The sequence below is a fragment of the Oreochromis niloticus genome, linkage group LG10 (genome assembly GCF_001858045.2).
Source record: "Oreochromis niloticus isolate F11D_XX linkage group LG10, O_niloticus_UMD_NMBU, whole genome shotgun sequence".
Lineage (NCBI taxonomy): Eukaryota > Metazoa > Chordata > Actinopteri > Cichliformes > Cichlidae > Oreochromis > Oreochromis niloticus.
In genome coordinates, this window is record NC_031975.2 from 23,888,399 (window position 1) to 23,906,590 (window position 18,192).

Consider the following 18,192-nt stretch of genomic DNA (forward strand, 5'->3'; position numbering starts at 1 on the left):
GTCCCTAATATGGGATGTCTTGATAAAACGAGCAGATATTTGAAGTTTACACACCTACATTCTCGCCTGAAAATATCTTAAAAGTGTATTTTGTGACCTAGAAACACGAATAAAAGACATATAAAACGAAGTGGTGTCCGCCATTGTTTGACTCGGTAGAGGCATGCTATGAATTGTGGGATATGTAGTTTTCACCAAGCATGGCACTCTTTAGGCCGTACTACTCCCGGTATACCACTAGAGAGAGCCAACACACCACAAATGAAGTCTGTTTCTATGGTGCCAAAAGCAGAATCTTTCTCAGGAGCCTAGAAATTGGCCTAAATTTGCACTAAAATCTAAATATTTCAAAAACTATAAAAGTTATAAACACCAAAAGTCACACCATACTAGCCCAGCTCCAGCCGCACAAAATGATGTAACATATGTACCCCTATTGTCAAAACTGTTTGGCAGAGGAGCGCGGGAAAATTTTCACTAAAATATTAATATTTAAAAAACTATAATAGTCATAAACACCAAAAGTCATAGCACACCATTCCAGATCCAGCCGCACAAAATGAGGTAACATATATGAAGCTTTTCTCAAAACTGCGGGGCGTGATACGTGCCGAAATTTAGGCGGAAGATGGAGAATAATAATAATAATAATAATAAGAATAATAAATCCGACGAATAGTAATATGTGTGCCTCTTGGCATAGGCACACATAACAATGACGTTCACCTGTGCCAACTTTTATAAATTCATACTATAGTTGAAAATTAACTAATAACCTACTCAGCCTACCCTAATCATTTTGTATTATCGATTTTAACCAAAAAAAGGTATGTGTCAGAAGTGGGATTCGAACCCACGCCTCCATTCGGAGACCAGAAGTCCCGTCTCTGCGGAAGGAGATTATCCTTGAGTCTGGCGCCTTAGACCACTCGGCCATCCTGACACGGTGTTTAACGTTGTTGTTAGTAGGGCTTTTAACCCTAACACTGTGTAGCCTGTGATTTGATTTGATTGTAATATATGTCGTTATATTTCTTAACAAAAGCAACTGCCAGTTATGTGAGCGTATTTTACAACTTTAGCTCAGCATAAAGTGCGTATTTATCTTCTGTATTCACTTTTAATGTTCAGACTTTATCTGCGCATGCTCGTTTTAGGACTCGTGATGATGCTGCGTTCAGAGAATAGAGAAGAGTGGGATAAATATGAACTCATTTATATTATCTTTTGCGGTTATCCGTTTAATTTGACATAACTAAGCAGCATTCATCAGCATTAATTCCACAGGTTTTTAATATAGTAGTTTGATGTGGAAATTGAAAAACATCGTCACGAGAACAGCTCGTTTGCAAGCGGAGACCAGAGCCTTTTTTATGGAAGGTTGAATGACTTACTCAAGTACACTGGCGGGGACTACTTAACTATTGAACATGAACGTAGCATAACTTCCGCTTTGTCTACGTGCGGCGGCCATATTACACTTCCGTGCTTCAAGGGTATCTGAAGACATCAGGCTAGGCAATATGTACCGGTTTGCTAAAGCTGCAGTGAACATCAGCGGTAAGAAAGCAGTTATTTTCATATGAACTCGTCCTAAATGGTTGTATTTTTAGATCGGTGTGCTGTTTAATGCTAGTCGACCGGGAGAATGACAGTTTGATGGGCCAGTGACCGCAATCAGCGTGCAGACAGGCTAACCTTAGCACCCCTGAAGGAGGAAATCTTAAAAAGCTGTTTTCCCGATTAATGTAATAACCAGAGTTATATCCCGTAAGTGAGAGTCATTATTACGTTTGAGGTAGTCGTTTTAAAGTGCTCCTTATTCAATAAACATGTCCTTGTTCGACCCTCTGACCTGCGTAACTCGAAGACGTAACAGGCTAACACACTTGCAATGCTCATTTCTTTATCGAGTATTTATGCTAGTATGCATTAAATTTTGAAAGTACGCGAATGTACCCGTCTGATGTGAGAGTGCGATACTGCAAGGGCAAATAAGATTGGTAAGTCTCTTGACTCGCCCTTGTAAAAGAGGCTAGCAGAAAACGAAATTGATTGTGGAGGTATTGAGCTTAACGATTCCTGAGAAAATATTTAATACAGCGAAATGTACTCACAAATACTATTTATTACAGGAGAGCAGAATGTACGTGCTTATTTTAAGAATGCATCGGTTTCTTTAAACCCCACTTTAAATGTGAGTTACTGTGTATGTTATGAAAGGGGACAGAACTGTAAAAATAAACAAAAATACATAGTTTAGATAGAAAATAGAAGAGCTCCATGAATACCTCTACATATACATCAATAATAAGATGAAGTAAAAATATAAACAAAAAAGATGTTTGTTTAGATTTGTTTTGTTTTTATCATTAGTTTCTGTTACTGATTGATTTTGTGCCCTATTTTTTTTTTTAATTGATTGTTTTCAATAGTTTCTGTATATCATCTCTTTTCATTCTGACAGCTCAGTCATTAACATGAGGACTGTTTCTTCTTGTCATGTAGGCCAGGCCATGCGGCAGGTGAGGCATGGATCCAACCTCCCCCAGAACTTCCACTCAAAGTACGGTGCCGGTGTGTTGGTCAGTGGAGCCATCTTCTGCACAGCCGTGTGGGGATACGTAAGTTCGATCACATCACATTCAGTTATGAGCATGACCTGAACAGACCATAAGATTGATAATAGTTTGTTGGAACAACCAACAGTGTGGTTGGATGTTTGGTGTGGTGGGGAGGAGGAGGAATAATCTATTTTTAAAAATAACAAAAAAACATTGCGGTTAGTTTGGTCGATACTGAGATCACATTTGTTAAAACTATACTTTGGCTTAATTCAGTTTAAAACAGAATAAATGACTTAAATAAAGCAATTGCCAAGGTTTTCGGGACTGAATATAGACTCCCTACTGAATTAAGACGTTTGTTACAAAATGAAATTCTACAGAATAACCATTTTGTCTCTATTGGTGTTTTTAATAAATGGCAAGTGTAAAAAGTAATTAAAAACAAAGTTTGATAACTGCGTACTCGCATTTTCCACTGATATGCAAATTTTTTAATTTTTTAAAATTGGTTTCATATTTCCAAACTTGTCTGTTTTCTCGTTTTCACCAGGCAATAATGAAAAAATAACTTTTACTTCTCTTGCTTCAGGTGCTAACTTCGACTGGCATCACCTGGAATCTGTCACCTGTCGGGAAGCTCCAGCCCAAACCGTGGAGAGAGGAATGAAGAGGTGCCATGACAGAGCTACCTTCCATCCAACCCTTCTGTTTGTACAGATGAATAAAATATCTGCGTGTTCAGACAGCAAATGCTCTTGTTTATTCCAACATGTTTCTTTGTCCAAATAAATTAAGTGTGATTCTACTGACTCCATCTGTTTGAATAAAGTTATTAGTTGGCTTGATATCAGACAGAACTGTTTTGAATTGAGGAAAAGTGAGATGCTGAAGGGCATTAAAACATTTAAATAATACAGACGTTTACTACCTGCCGTGTGTTTTTATTAGGCTTTTTAACTGAGGCTTAAGACATTTGAAGGGAGCAATATGGTAATGTAAAATTACAAGGTTTGTGTGATCATGAGAAATACAGGCCTGAGGAAACTAAAAGAACCTGGAAAGCTTTGAATACCAATGTCAGAATTTTTAGAACACTCACTGGTACCAACCCAGCTTTTAGGCATATTGCACAAATCTAAATGGGGTTGCAACTTTATCCTTTCCGAAACCAGTTTTGATTTGTTTGGGAAACTAAATGAGTTTCAACCATGTCGTTGATTTGATATGAAGTTGAAGAATTTGGAGGTCATCCTTCATTATTCCATCCATTTGTGTTCAATGTACCAGTACCACTGTACCAGCCCCAGAGCATGATGCTATCTTTTTCAGGACCTTTGCAAAGTGGTAACACATTTTCTAACTAACGTACTCGGTTCATCCAAGGAAAAAATAAAATTGTTACATGCTTAAATTGACACAAAATGCCAGAAATCTGCACTGTCATAAATACATTTTTATTTTTCACCAAAATTTAAACCTCATTTTCTGTGATTTACTGGGTTAACCTCTGGGGTCCAGGATATAATTGGCCATTTTTGACTACTTTTGATTTTACCTTTATATTTTATCTTTAAAAACTGGTTACTTTGCCTTGCATGGTATCATTCTTTTCAGCACAACCTCACGTGTCTGAATTTACAGTTATTTTTCATTGACATACTGCGTTAACACAATTATCTAAAATCACACAAAAAACCTAAAAAGAGTAAGAGAATATATATAGTTTTTACTGTAAAACACAGACATGTTTATTGGATTATTTTCAAAACTTATGCGCAAATTTTGTAAACAAAGTTATATACAACTATTTACCTAAAATGCAGTCAATGCATCTGGTAATTTTTTTTATAACCATTTAAAAATACTACTAAAAGTACAATTACACAACAATCAGGTATCACAGTAAGATGACACAAAAATTATTTGTCCCAGCGCAAAAAATAGTTTGTCCGCCACCAGAGACAGGAGATCACCACAGGCCTAAAACCTGCAGGTCTAACAATGGGAGGTGCATTGTTCCTCCTTTTTTCCACCTAGAGACAGCGTTACCTACTTTTAAGCAACTGTGACATTCAATAGTACATTGACATTCAATAGTAGTAGCCAAACCTCATGTGCTGCCATATAATTTTTTTATTGTTCGACATGGTACATTTTTCCATCTACAGGAAAGCAGTAGCATTTTTTCCCCCCTTTTTGTGCTGTCATTTGAAAATGACTTTTTTACCATTTTTTCCTGCACTAAACGTGACGACAGTATTCAGAAAAAAAGCATCAGTATATATATAATTTTGTTTATCATAATTCTGGTTTTAGTGGCTATAAATACAATTTAAAAAGGGCATATAGGCAGGGGCAGATCTACAGGGGTGGCATAGGGTGGCATGTGGAACCCTAAAATAATCTCTTGCCACCCCTAGTGCCACCGTAGTTTTGCAGATGACTGACTGGCTGGGGTGGCACTAGGGGTGGCAAAAGATTATTCTATAATGGCACATGCCACCCAATGCCACTCTGGACTTTGCCATATCTTGTAAAATATGCATGGGGGGTTTGAATGACATCCACTAAGTTCAGCTGATGCAGTAATCAGGAAGCATCAGAAGATAAACAGCAAACCGATCCAATCAGCGTGGAAGCTCTCCTAATGCATTAGCCAATCAGCAGCTGCGGGTGTGCGATTTGCCCTGCCCGTGGTGGTGTTCCTCCGCAGCACTAAGGTCACTGCTGTCATTCGGTAGCTAACCAACAGCCGAAGGAGGCGGAGGAGACCCAGCAAAGGAAGGTGCACGAAGAAGCAACTAAACTCAGCAAAATGTCTCTGTCTAACAAACTCACCCTGGACAAGGTGGACGTCAAGGGGAAGCGGGTCGTTATGAGGTGAGCGTTAATTATCGCCTGGCAGTTAGCTTCTGCTCGCACCGTAGCGGCTAATCGGAAATGAGATTATTGATGAGCTTCTTCAAAATGTCGTTTCTGTTCTTTTTGAGGTGGCAGACTGTTTGGTGCTCACACACAGTGATGTGAGGGCATTAAAGTGATGGCTAAATGGTGTCTGAGTCGGTTTAGTCCGACGGGCAGACGACAGGAAGTGAACTCGTCGGTTGTCACGTTTTCCATTCATGTTACGTGCCTGTGCGGAGATGCTGCATGGATGGATGAAACCACTGGCATCCGAGTCAGTCCTATAAAATACATCAGCATCATTCTAATAATAATGAGTTTGTCGTGTAAAAACCTGAAAACTGATGATGAATGTTAGTGAAGTCTTCAGATTTCATCTTAGGCCTCAAAGGAGATTTTAAAGGTGATGATACAGACAGCACCAGGAACTATTTCATATATAGAGGGAAAAGCCAACAATTGCTGGTTTATCTATGAAAAGGATTATTATTTTCATATTTAATGATAATCTCGCAAATACCCAGATGCACATTTTGACATCCATTCTCAGTAGTTTAGGAGGCCCAAAACAACCCAAAAAAGTTGAGTGATTATTATTATTGTTATTTTTTTGAGCTGGGATATGAAGATTGAGCCAAAGAAACACTTTAATTGCTTGAAAACTGAATCAAACAAGACTCTGACTTTATTAATCAGCCGACTGATCCACTTTAACAGGTAATGATTAGGCTCTAAGCCTAAGGTCACTGGCAATTCAGGAATAATAATAAAATAAAACAAACAAATTGAACTATTTTCCAGTGAAATCTCTCTAGCAGAAAAGATGCCCTGCATCCTAGCTGGACACATCTGAAGTCAAATTTATATTAGTCTAATTTGCCAGTCATTCACTTCATATTTCTGCAGCCCCCTCCAGTGATCTTGAAGGCACTTTTGAAACTGACACCATGTGTGAAAATGTCAGAGGGCCATGCTGGTTCGCTCAGTTTGGTGATGCAACACCAGGTGGCTTAGAACAAGGTTCACCCATATTGCTGAGTGTTAAAAGGTCAAAATTCACCACATGTTGAGTTATCCTAAATGTGAGCGAATGTTGTGCCGGTCTAAGACAGTGAGACGATGGGTTACCTCAGATCACACCCAGGGCCTGTCGTGGCATGACACATGGTGGTGGTGGGTTTTTTCCAGATTCAGATGGAGGCAGTGAATCTGTGTTTCCTTACTGAAGAAGGCTGGTCCTGAATTGAAAAGGGGGAGGGGCTCTTTATTGAAAAGGGGGAAGGGCTACATGTTGCTGTAGAGACCTGAAGTGGCTGACGGAATTGAAATGTGTTCAGCAGAGACTTGCAGCCGGCTTCCTCTGTCATTTAGGCTCCTGCTGCAGCATGAAACATGTCAGTTTTAAGGTTGCAAAATTTATTTATTTTTCCTAAGTCTTTGAAATGGTTAGGGACTGGGTGTTGACTGAATTTATTTCTGGGGTTGCTTCAACCCCAGCGAACAGAAAAATGAAGGCAAAAAAGAAGAGTCAAACACAGTGGCCATTTGGGGCTCTGTACAAAAGTGAGAAATACCCTCACATGTTAATGTACCAAACTTTACATCATTAAAAAAAAGGTTTAAAGTTTTACTTGATGGATTGCAGTAGACTTGAAGTCTACTGCAAGCGAATATGCAATAACCAAACACTTTTAGTGTTGTTTACTTCTGACAGAGTCTTTATTAAGTGATTGAAAATTCCCATTAGGATAGGAACACAAAGGCTTTCCAATTCTGTTTGAACCAGTATCGCGTCCTCTCTCTACAGAGCAGTGCACTTTTGGTGCAGGAACCTCTGATTAAACTGTTCAGCTAATCTCAGTAGGCTAGAGATGGGACAATTACAAGAGGCAAGAAAGGAGGAAGATCATGATGTCCATTCATTTGTGCGTTGTGGTTTGAGTTTGCCATTGCCTAACCAGTGTTTGTTTCACCATGCAATGTTAAGCTGCAACATTGTTAAGGCAAAAAAGAAGTGGTGGCGTTTTATATTTGCAGTTTTAGAGAAATAATTGTTCATGAAAAATCAGCTGCTGGGCTGCTGTTAACTCCTTCATTGAGCTTATTTCTAGTTGTAAAGCAGCTAAATAAGCTTTAGAGTCCACTGTGCTATAAACTGTATAAAAGACCGGATAGGTAAGTTATAATATTTCAGATAGTTTCCTTTGGTCCACCCTGAAGTTGCATCCAGCTCCTTCTCAGTGTTAATCATTGTAAAATTGTACTAACTGTGTGCTGTGACTCCTTGAGGTCTGACAAGGATGGATCACCTTTATGTTGTGGTCTGGCCACCCCTAGACGGGTCATAAGATCTGCATTCAAGAGCAACAGGGGGGAAAATGCTGAAATTTACAGAAATGGAGCGGAAAACTACCACAGCTTTTGGATGAGTGGCACCTGTGCATAAGATCCTTCTGTTGAGCCTCTGAATTGCTGACCGATGGCTTTCAGACTAAGACAGTGGATTGCTGTGACAATGACGGCAGGTGCCGAGTGTGTGCAGGCTGATCACGTCTCAGAGCATCAGGTTCCCAGAGGGAGGGAAAGGAGAGGCGGTTATGTAACCAGCTGGAGTACGAGGGACACGGCATGTTCTCCAAGCTGCCAGTGTGCATCTGTGAAAGGGAAAATGGTTTCAGTTCCTGGCTCAAAATGGGCTTTTTTTTTTTTTTTTTCCTTTTCTTTTTTTTTAAATATAAAAGAGGTGATCTGCATACATTTAAATCAATGAGTCTGTGGTACCTTACTAAAACAAAGTTGACCAATTTTATGGATGAGTAACTTGTGACTTTTTGGGGGATTCAAGGTTAAAACCTTGAAGGTTAAAACGTATGTTCCCCTCTACATGGAAAATGAAAATAAACCGTGCTAAAAGGCATTTTAGAGGAAAGCTTCTCAGCTAATGGAGATCTTTGTATTGACTGCCTGGCATCAGGGGACTTCAGCTGTTTATAGCTGACTCTAGGAGACAATAGAGAGAGGAGAAGGGACCAAACACTGAGGTAAAAATGGTGAAAGATTTAAATCAAGACCTCTGTCTCAGCTGCCAGTTACCCATTTGTTAGAAACCAGATGTAAGGGGTATCGTCTTAAAGCAGGGGTAGGGGAACGCCAGGCCTCAAGGGCCGGTGTCCTGCAGGTTTTAGATGTGTCCTTGATCCAACCCAGCTGATTGAAATGGCTAAATTACCTCCTCAACTTGTCTTGAAGTAATCATTTGATTCAGGTGTATTGACAAAGGGTGATATCTAAAAGCTGCAGAACACTGGCCGTTGAGGCCTAGAGTTCCACACCCCTGTCTTAAAGTCTTGCCAATTTCCCTAAAATTTTGTAGCATCCTGGTTTTATTTTCTGATATGAAATGTTCAGAGGCAAGCATAAGCTGAGATTTGAGATCTATCGGTTCACAATCTGTTTCTTCTCTTTCAGAGTCGACTTCAACGTTCCAATGAAGGACAAGGCGATCACAAACAACCAGAGGTAGCGTCTCTCTTATTCTGAATCTTTTCAGTCCTTTATCAAAGAGTTAAGCTGCTGGGATTTCTAGAAGAGGAGCGGCAGATTTAGATTTGCTGAGAGCCTCCCTCGGAAATGAAAGTCAGGAATATGTAGTTTCCTAGCATGCTTTAATTCTTTTATAACTCCATACATCGATGTCACAGTAAAGATGTTTTCTTCTTCACTGACCTTGATTTTTGACAAATGTAGTCTAACAGAAAAGGGAAGAATATAACATTCCTAAAAGCGAGAACATTAACATTAAGTTGGAGTAAGTGTGACTTGATTCTTTTTTTTTTCTAAACACTCCTGTTCACTCGTGTGTTGCCTTCAGGATCAAGGCAGCCCTCCCCAGCATCCAGCACTGCCTGGATCATGGAGCCAAGTCTGTGGTGCTGATGAGTCACCTGGGCCGTCCTGACGGAAACGTCATGCCTGAGAAATACTCCCTGGAGCCCGTCGCTGCAGAGCTCAAGACCCTCCTGGGGAGGTGAGATGATGGCCTGAATAAGTGGTGTTTGTTAACAAGGGCAGAGGCGATGTCCTTGTTATGGTTGAAATATTCTGGTATTAGTAAGAAAGATATTAACACCATTTTTGGTTGCTTCTGGCAAAGGCAGGTTTGTTTTTGTTTAAAATTTATATATATATGTCTATCTATACACTAAAGAAGAGAAAATCTGCTCTAAGAACCAATCATAATCACCCTCACTAATTCTGTGACTGTAGGGACGTCACCTTCCTGAAGGACTGTGTGGGCCCTGAGGTGGAAGCTGCCTGTGCTGACCCCGCCTCTGGATCCATCATCCTGCTGGAGAACCTCCGCTTCCACGTTGCCGAGGAGGGCAAAGGGAAGGACCCCTCTGGGAACAAGGTGAGTCTCTGAGGTTTGCGTGTTAACGGTGGTTAGACTCAGCAGTGTTATGTGTGGTTTGGGCTTCTGAGAATTATTTTTTTTTTTGTGTGTGTCAGTTTTCCTAAAGACAGAATATTGGTCTGTCATCTAAGACTACAGTCATATTAGAAACTCGAATATTTAGTCTCTTAACTGCCATCGGTATGAGGAAGAGCACAATAACTTACAGCTGCAATCAAGTTCCTGTTATTTTCAGAACTTGCATGTAGTCCTACAGTTTCTCTTTACTTCCAGTCCTCTACTTTTTCTTTTTGGCTCCATCTAAAAGAAGTTGAACATTAACCTCTCACAACACACTGTGAAGTGAGTTTTCCACAGAGATTGAAATAATGTAGTTTGGCCAACTGGGTTTTCCTCTATTTGTGTCACATGGCAATTTGCTGCATCACAAATGTAACTGAGCAAGTAGTTATTTGGTAACCGAGCCGTCCACAGAGGACAGACCAGGCTCTATCCACGAACATGCTGCAGTTGAATTTTCGAGCACAAAAGACACGGAGAATGAGAGCGTCAGTGTGAAAGGGAATGTGGCCCAATCATTTTGTCAACATAATCACTGGAAGACAAAATTGTATTTGAAAATATGACCCAGGCCTAACACAGAGGTGTCTTTTATAGTTTAAAAAAAAAAGTGTGTTCTATATTTTACACGCTTTCAATAAGAAATAAAAAGATGCAAAGTGAAGCAGAAAAATGGCCAACACCTTGTCGGTTCAGCAGATTTTCTTTGTGCTCGGTCACATGGAGGAAGACTCAGTCGCTCCAGCTGCAGCTTCTCCTGAAATTGCTGCATCACCGTCTGACATCACAGTGCTGGTGCAGACTGTTTTGTAGCACACTGTTAACCCCACTATGATGTTCGTAGGATAAACTAACTGTGATCCAAAATGTGACTGAACTTTTCTAAAACCAGCTTTTCTAAAAAGCCCTAATCATTTGTGTTTTTGAGATTCATATTCCTTCTACTCATAAGCCATTTATGTTGTGGTTTAGTAAGGCTGCTGTAGGAGCAATTTCCCACCTCTGGGATAAATAGTCTGGTTAGAGAATGGCTGGTTGCACTCCCTAATCTCCTCCTTTATGCTGAGGCTCGACTGTTGTGGCATATTCAAACTCTGGACTGTCCTCAGACACTGTCTGAAATGAGTGTCAGTCTGACCCATCCCCGAGCAGCACTTTTGACCTGTTGACATTTATCTTGAAGGTCGGTGGGCTTTTCCTGTCCTGTGAGGCCTCGTTGGTATGCTGGTTGGTTTCTACTGTACCACCGTAGTGTATCACACCACGGTCTCCTTATTTTTAGCTCATTATAAAAACATTAAATGGTCTCACTTTCTCACTTAAATGGGCGCTCCACTGCTTTTTACATGAGGATCGGTTTGTCACCAGGAGGAGGACTCGGCCTGTGAAACTGTAAAGTGTTCTCTGTAGCTGTGAAAGTTCATCAGGGTTATTTCAGCTTGGAGGTCTGGCTATTAAAAGCATCACTGTGTCGAACTATGGGGGAAGATCCATATTTAGTTTTACCCAGTGGCCTGAAGCAAGTAGTTAGTCTGGTCAAATAATGGAAAACCAATCTGCAGCTATTCGATTATTTGGCAAAAATTGCAAACTTTTGTTGGTTTCTGAAGCTCATACTCTTTGGAGGGGGGTAAAAGTTTTAAGCCTGAAGCCTGTCCCCTGCATTAAAGTGGAAAGAAGTGACCTGGGCTCCCTGGCATTTTGTCGACCCCTAAAGAGCTCTCTTGACCTTTACTCTACCCTACAGTCTCACAGTTGTGACCTTTCCCTGTTAAAGTGCATCAGAAACCTGACCCACAATGTACTGACTGAATCCTGATGGATAAACTGAGTTCATATTGACAGCAGGCCGATTATACCTGGACACAAAACAGAGTTAAGCTTGAAGATATTTGGGTATGTAGGTGTTGCCGTCTGCTCATTGGTGGCAGGTAGATTAGCTTTTATTTGTATGTGGACAGTGGAACTGAATTAGAGCTGAAACAAGGAAAAACCGCCTTGTAGCTCAGGATGATGACACATGCAGCATCAGTTCACAGGACTCAAATGAGTGCCTGAATTTAGGCCAAGTCTTGTTGAATTAAAATGGATTAACTTAGGTTTTGCACTTTGCAGCCTTAACAAATGGTGTTCGTCTTCTCTTGTCTTTCCAGACGAAGGCAACCCAGGAGCAGATTGACTCCTTCAGAGCGTCTCTGTCCAAACTGGGAGACGTTTACGTCAATGATGCCTTTGGGACGGCTCACAGAGCCCACAGGTGAGCGCCACGCAGGTCAGGTGGATACAGTGATGATCGCTAGGTGACATCTGCGGTCTCAAAGCAGATGGTCTTTGAGAAGTTTTAATTCGATTAGATTAATTAAATGGTATAATTCAGTAGTTTGTAACTTCATCCTTGTCGCTCTTAGCTCCATGGTGGGAGTGAACCTGCCTCAGAAGGCAGCTGGTTTCCTCATGAAGAAGGAGCTCGACTACTTCGCCATGGCTCTGGAAAAACCTCAGAGGCCCTTCCTGGCTATCCTCGGAGGGTGAGAACATCTCCTTTTAACAGATGAAGTTTGAAAATGTTGGCTGGACAATACAAAAACCATGCAGAGCATGGTCACTAGTTCTGATTGTCCACTTTAGACATTATTTTCTTCTGCTCAGTTCTTCAGGAAGGCTCACAGGGTGTCCAGCCAGGAATAGAGTAAAAGCTCATTATGTTGTCTGTGGTGTCACTGTGCACTGCTTTATTCAAGGCTCAGTGAGCAGGCAGATCAAGGATCAAGATTTAATTTGGTTTGGATTTATACTGTAACCCCTGATTTATGGTCACAAATACTTGGTGGTCAACAAGCAAAATTTTATGTACATTTGAATCCTTTTTAATCAAGTGTCTGCAAATTATGCTCTGAAAGAAAACTGTTCATTAACCTTCTGTGCACAGAAGTAAAACTACAGTTTCCATCATTAAGTGAGGACTTCCAAAATAAACAACTTTATTTTCTTACTAATCGTGTCAAAGTCTTGTATAAGGTAACCATTAGAATGTATTTCTATTTAATTGTATAGAAATTGCTTCCATACAGTGAGACTAAGAGCTGCTTTTCAGGAATAATGACTTGACCAACAGTTTCAGTGAGACTGTGGCACCGCTTCCTATAACTTTGTATCTCTGTCCTGTCGTGGTTTCATAACCCTTAACTTGATTGGTCTGTTGCCGGCCAGATGTGGCAACATGCCAAAGTGTGTTGTGCAACAATTGCTGGCAGTCGGCGTCGACTGCTGCAGCCAATCAGCTCCTCGGTGAGGATGCTGACCATTAGCGTGTAAATGATTAGCCACTGTATCTCAGTATTTAACCTCGTCTATATGATCGAACTTTTTAATCAGTTATTGACCAGTAACAATTCCACATGCAAGTCAATATTTATAGAAAATGTTGCCATCTATTTGGACAGAGTTAAAGTTCTTGTTTAAGCTGTTGTTGAAGTGTTGCGGCTGTCGACTGACAGGTTTTAAACACCTGACTCACAACATTACACCTGCAACAGGAGACTGCAGACTTTTCTGCAGCTCAAAGTCATCAGCGGTGAGGTTAATGGTACAGAGGTGCAGATAAATCGATTAGCAGCTTCGCTTTCTGATTTCACTGACATAATTCTTTTTAATAACTACAGTTGAAATGCAATAACAGTGCAGATTTATTAATAAGGGTTTGGTATAATGAAGGAAGGTTGTGTTCAAATATTGGAATAATCCAAAAAACCCAACAGATTACTCAACCATTTCTTGTCATTAATGGTTTTCCTGCACGGTTCTGTGTGGTGGGATGCAGTACAATATAACATCTAAGCAGCTCCATGAGCCAATATTTAACAAAAATGGAGAACTAATGCACTGTTAAAAGACTTTGAACTACTAAAGTTTGTCTCAGTGTAACTAGATGCTACTTTACAAAGAAGAGTATCATTCAAAGCCAAAGACTACAGCAGCTGTCATGAATCCTGCATGAAACCCTTAAAGCATAAAAGAAGAGCAGGCCCTCTCTCCACCACAGAGAGCCAGTGAATATTTTTGCTTGAAATGCCTAATTTTATATAATCAAAGACTTAATTGAATTATTCACTCCAGTTTTTAGCTCCTGTATGTACAGATGAATTTCAGGATTGTCACTGTTTACCTGTCCTGACGTGTTTTCTCTCTCTGTTTCAGAGCAAAGGTGAAAGATAAGATCCAGCTGATCAACAACATGTTGGATAAGGTTGATGAGATGATCATCGGGGGTGGCATGGCTTTCACCTTCCTCAAAGTCCTCAACAACATGGAGGTGAGGAGGAGCACGTGTCGCCAAAGCAATTCGAAAATGAAACTGTTAAAAACGGTGGCTCAAATGACTTCACCTGATGGAGTTCGCCTGCTCTGTGCCTCAGAAAGCTTTGAGCTTCAGCTCATTGTTTAGCTGTCCATAGTTTGCAGTTACACTTGTTGCCCTCGTGCTCGATGAACCTCCCAACAAAGAGGACTCGGTTAAAAAAAAACAAATCACACACAACACACTATTAAGTTAAAACAGTGATGCTTTTTGAGTCTTGAGTGGATATGTTTCTTAATTTTTTAGTTTGAGTATTCATGTTTTAACCTCAGTGCTCAGCCCCAGGTAGATTAATAAAATAAAATTTCTCCTTCTAATGGAGTTCACAGTTGGACTTTTGTAGTGACGAAACAGTCTTGTGAAACAGTTTTGTTTGCATCACTGCAGAGACCGAAAGTCACGATCGTGACCTAAATTTGACTTCTTGACGAACAGATTTTATTCAGTTTCCTCCTCCTGATTTTATTTGCCCAGTTTATGAAATGACTAGCTACCACAAACCCAGTAATAGTGATAAGTTGCTGCCTGCCTGGGCAAAAAGATTCCTAATCTCACTAAACTCACAGTTGAACTATGAGGCAAGAGCAGAGGTATGAAGACGGAGAGGGTGTGAGGTGAAAGAAGCTGGAGCTCTTAAAAATGACAGGACGTTACTTATTGTGATTTGTGCCTCAATGCAAACAGTTACAGCCGCAGCTATAAAACTCTTACCTCGGTCATTTGTGACATTGCATAACTTTTTAGATTTAGTAAACTTGGAAACCACAGAGCAAGAAGGTGAGGTTATTTTGCACCACAATGGGCAAATCTGCCCTGTGAAACAGGCATCCTCTGGCTATTCCTGTTTGAGCGGTAAATGTTGTGTACATTCCTAAATGATCTTGATCCATCAGAGGCTGCAAGATATCAGAAAGCTGTTGTCACTTCCCTTAAAATGGCACTGAGCGTCTCCACTAGAAATGACACAAACTTGCTCAACACATGAAGGGTGTGAAGTAAAATAAGTTTTCCAGCCTCAGCATCAGCTTGGCTCCACAGTTTTCATCTCGTGGGGTAGCTTCGGTGCAACTTCCAAACATTAAGTAGGACTTGAACGCAAAACCTCTTTGAGACTCCTATAGAAGAGAACCCAAAATATGAATCATGCTGTGATAAATGTCTGCATGTCTGAGTAAATGTTTTTTCTTCTTGCAGTCCTGTCTGTATCATAAAGAAACATCAGATTTCGGAGGGCTGTATATTAATTTATTTTTTTAAAGTAATGGTCATGGAAGTTTGGGGTAAATCTTAAAATGCATAACTCAATAAAAAGTTTTAGATGCAAAACTTAGGATGTTCAAAAGTGTTCAAAAGTGTTCAATGTGTCCCCGTTCTGAATACTCTTCGCATATATGCTTGTTCCTCAGATTTACTTTTTTTTTTTTTTTTTTTTTTTTTAAATCGTGTCTTTTGCTGGTTTCACATAAGTCACAAATCTTTCCTCCCGTCCTCCTGCTCCTGTCAGATCGGTACCTCCCTGTATGACGAGGAGGGTGCTGGCATCGTCAAAGACCTGATGGCCAAAGCTGAGAAGAACAAAGTCAAGATCACGCTGCCCGTCGACTTCGTCACTGCTGACAAGTTCGACGAACATGCCGCCACCGGCACTGCAACAGTTGCTGCTGGCATCCCCGCCGGCTGGATGGTGAGAAAGGACAAGTTTTTTGTTTTGTTTTTTTAATTTAAAACTACTTAATGGACTATGAGGAAAGGTTAAGCATTCTTTCCTCCTCTGCAGGGTCTGGACTGTGGACCCGAGAGCTCTAAGGCCTACGCAGAGGCGGTCGGCAGGGCCAAGCAGATCGTGTGGAATGGTCCGGTCGGTGTGTTCGAGTGGGAGAACTTTGCCAAAGGGACGAAGAACCTGATGGACAAAGTGGTCGAGGTGACCAAATCTGGCTGCATCACGATCATCGGTAAGAAAGAGGAGACGAGTGGGCAGCTTGTTTAATTCACTTGCAGTGCTGCAGTGCTTTCAACCTGCATTTCTTCTAATGGCCAGAAGGGGGTGATGTCAGCATGTAAATGAAATCTGATTATGTAGAAGTCTGAGAGAATCACTGTTTGGGATGCTGTCCGTGACCTCTAAACACTTTCCTGATTTGTTTAGACTTGTAATCACAACTTTAAAGTCTTACTAGAAACGACGTGCTGTTTTTATAGTTGATACTCCTTATTCAGTCAAAAAGGATGGCGAGGTCATGTTTTAGGGTGGAGCTACCTTGTCGTGTTCCTTGGTTTCACTCATTTTCATCCCTCACTCATCACAATGAGATCTTACTGTGATTTATTTGCAGTATGGGACACAAGTGTTTACTGGAGACACACAGGGACACATGCTGCATTCAAGAACATCACGTTTACTTGTAGTGCAGCTTTACAGTTCTGACTTTTTTAATCTATCAGGTTCATTTCCACATTTTTTATGTGTTTTGTTCTTTTACTACTGACAAATCATGATAAACAAAATGTTAGAGTATACAAAGCTGAGAAAAGCTTTGTTTCCTGTCTCTCTGCACCTTTTAAACTGTCAAATAAAAGCAGATCTTTCATAATGAGGTGTGATCTTACATCTGATTTGTTTGCTGTGCAAACAGTAACACCACATGTGCAGTTAGTCCAAAAATTAGTCATTTATGGTGGTTTTACTGCAGCCACTTCCCCTTCTTACTAACATTCAGTGATCGTAAATGTTATGAGGGGGTTTACAGGGAGATTAAATGATGAGGCTGTTTGATTTAAAAAACAACAAAAAAAAACCCATGAATGTGCACAAAGAGCAAGTAAAAGTATAATTTAATGGCACTTTTATACCTTTAAATCGTTCACGTGTGTTTGTGTTCAGGTGGGGGTGACACCGCTACTTGCTGCGCCAAGTGGAACACAGAAGACAAAGTCAGCCATGTCAGCACAGGAGGCGGAGCCAGCCTGGAGCTGCTGGAGGGTGCGTGATGGGAGAAGCGGCCCCATGTTCACTCACAGAATAGAAAACACTGTTTTTAACATGTTGAGCCTGACTGAGCGTCTGCTCTTTGTGTCCTCAGGTAAAGTCCTGCCAGGTGTGGACGCCCTGAGCAGCGCTTAAACCTTCGTCAACTGGAGAGCGTGTGTGTGTACGAGAGGTGGTTAGCTACACAGCCAGACTCCTGTTTACTCCCAGAACATCCCCAGAAGTGAAATAAGACAAATCCCATCTTTACCCTGCAGCCTTTTCATGTTCAGTCTTTGTTTTTGAAGTTGTGACTCAGAGGAGGAAAACGTCACCTCACACCTGCTGTCATTAATGAGTAGAGTGCCCTGCCTTACTTCGACATGCTTCTCAAAGCCAGTAGGAGCCTTTACTTAACGGTTAGGACAAAAAAAAAAAACAACCTCATCAAGGTGGAAGTCGTTTCTTTCTGCTGAAACACAAACGGCCTCTGCACTGACTGAATCTGGGTTCAAACAGCAGCGTCTGCTTTACTGTAAACTTCCACAGTGGCTCGTGTGTGTGTGTAAATGTTTTGCTGCGTCACTTTTGCCTCCCTGGGAACGTCACTGCACCACCCTGAGTGTGTATACATGCAGAGTGTATATATATGAGAGAAATGGTAACTTGGTGTGTTACATTTTGTCTGTTGGCACTAACGTCTGCTCTGGTCGTCTGTCCTCTGTGGTGGTTGTTGGTTTCGAGCGGCTTCAGACTGAGATGTCTCGGCTGATCTGTTCAGGCTAATAAAACTGTCTGTGTAAAAACTCTGCTGTGAACGACTCCTCATTTGAAGGTGTTACTGTGATTAGAAATGCAGCCATTTAAAGGTGAAACTGATGACATGATAAAGCTTGTTCTGGGATATCTGCATCACCGGGAA

General features: G+C 40.9%; 2 protein-coding genes and 1 non-coding gene across 3 annotated transcripts; 2 read left to right on the top strand and 1 right to left on the bottom strand.

The window, feature by feature from the left end:
• Positions 1–832: 832 nt before the first annotated feature.
• On the bottom strand, positions 833–943 carry trnal-caa (transfer RNA leucine (anticodon CAA)). The gene is made up of 2 exons: positions 906–943; positions 833–878 (listed from the first exon to the last, which is right to left on the bottom strand). It is a non-coding gene; the product is annotated as a tRNA-Leu (tRNA).
• Positions 944–1,404: 461 nt separating this feature from the next.
• Positions 1,405–3,412, top strand: cox7b (cytochrome c oxidase subunit 7B). The gene is made up of 3 exons (XM_003451450.4): positions 1,405–1,560; positions 2,509–2,624; positions 3,157–3,412. Exons 1-3 carry the CDS (start codon positions 1,524–1,526, stop codon positions 3,232–3,234), a joined length of 231 nt encoding a protein of 76 aa, XP_003451498.1. The 5' UTR covers positions 1,405–1,523; the 3' UTR covers positions 3,235–3,412.
• Positions 3,413–5,263: 1,851 nt separating this feature from the next.
• pgk1 (phosphoglycerate kinase 1) lies at positions 5,264–17,929 on the top strand. The gene is made up of 11 exons (XM_003451451.5): positions 5,264–5,447; positions 8,940–8,990; positions 9,343–9,498; positions 9,738–9,882; positions 12,099–12,202; positions 12,354–12,473; positions 14,143–14,257; positions 15,807–15,986; positions 16,080–16,257; positions 17,187–17,285; positions 17,386–17,929. The coding sequence occupies exons 1-11, from the start codon at positions 5,383–5,385 to the stop codon at positions 17,424–17,426; spliced, it is 1,254 nt and encodes a 417-aa protein (XP_003451499.1). The 5' UTR covers positions 5,264–5,382; the 3' UTR covers positions 17,427–17,929.
• The last annotated feature ends 263 nt before the right edge of the window (positions 17,930–18,192 follow it).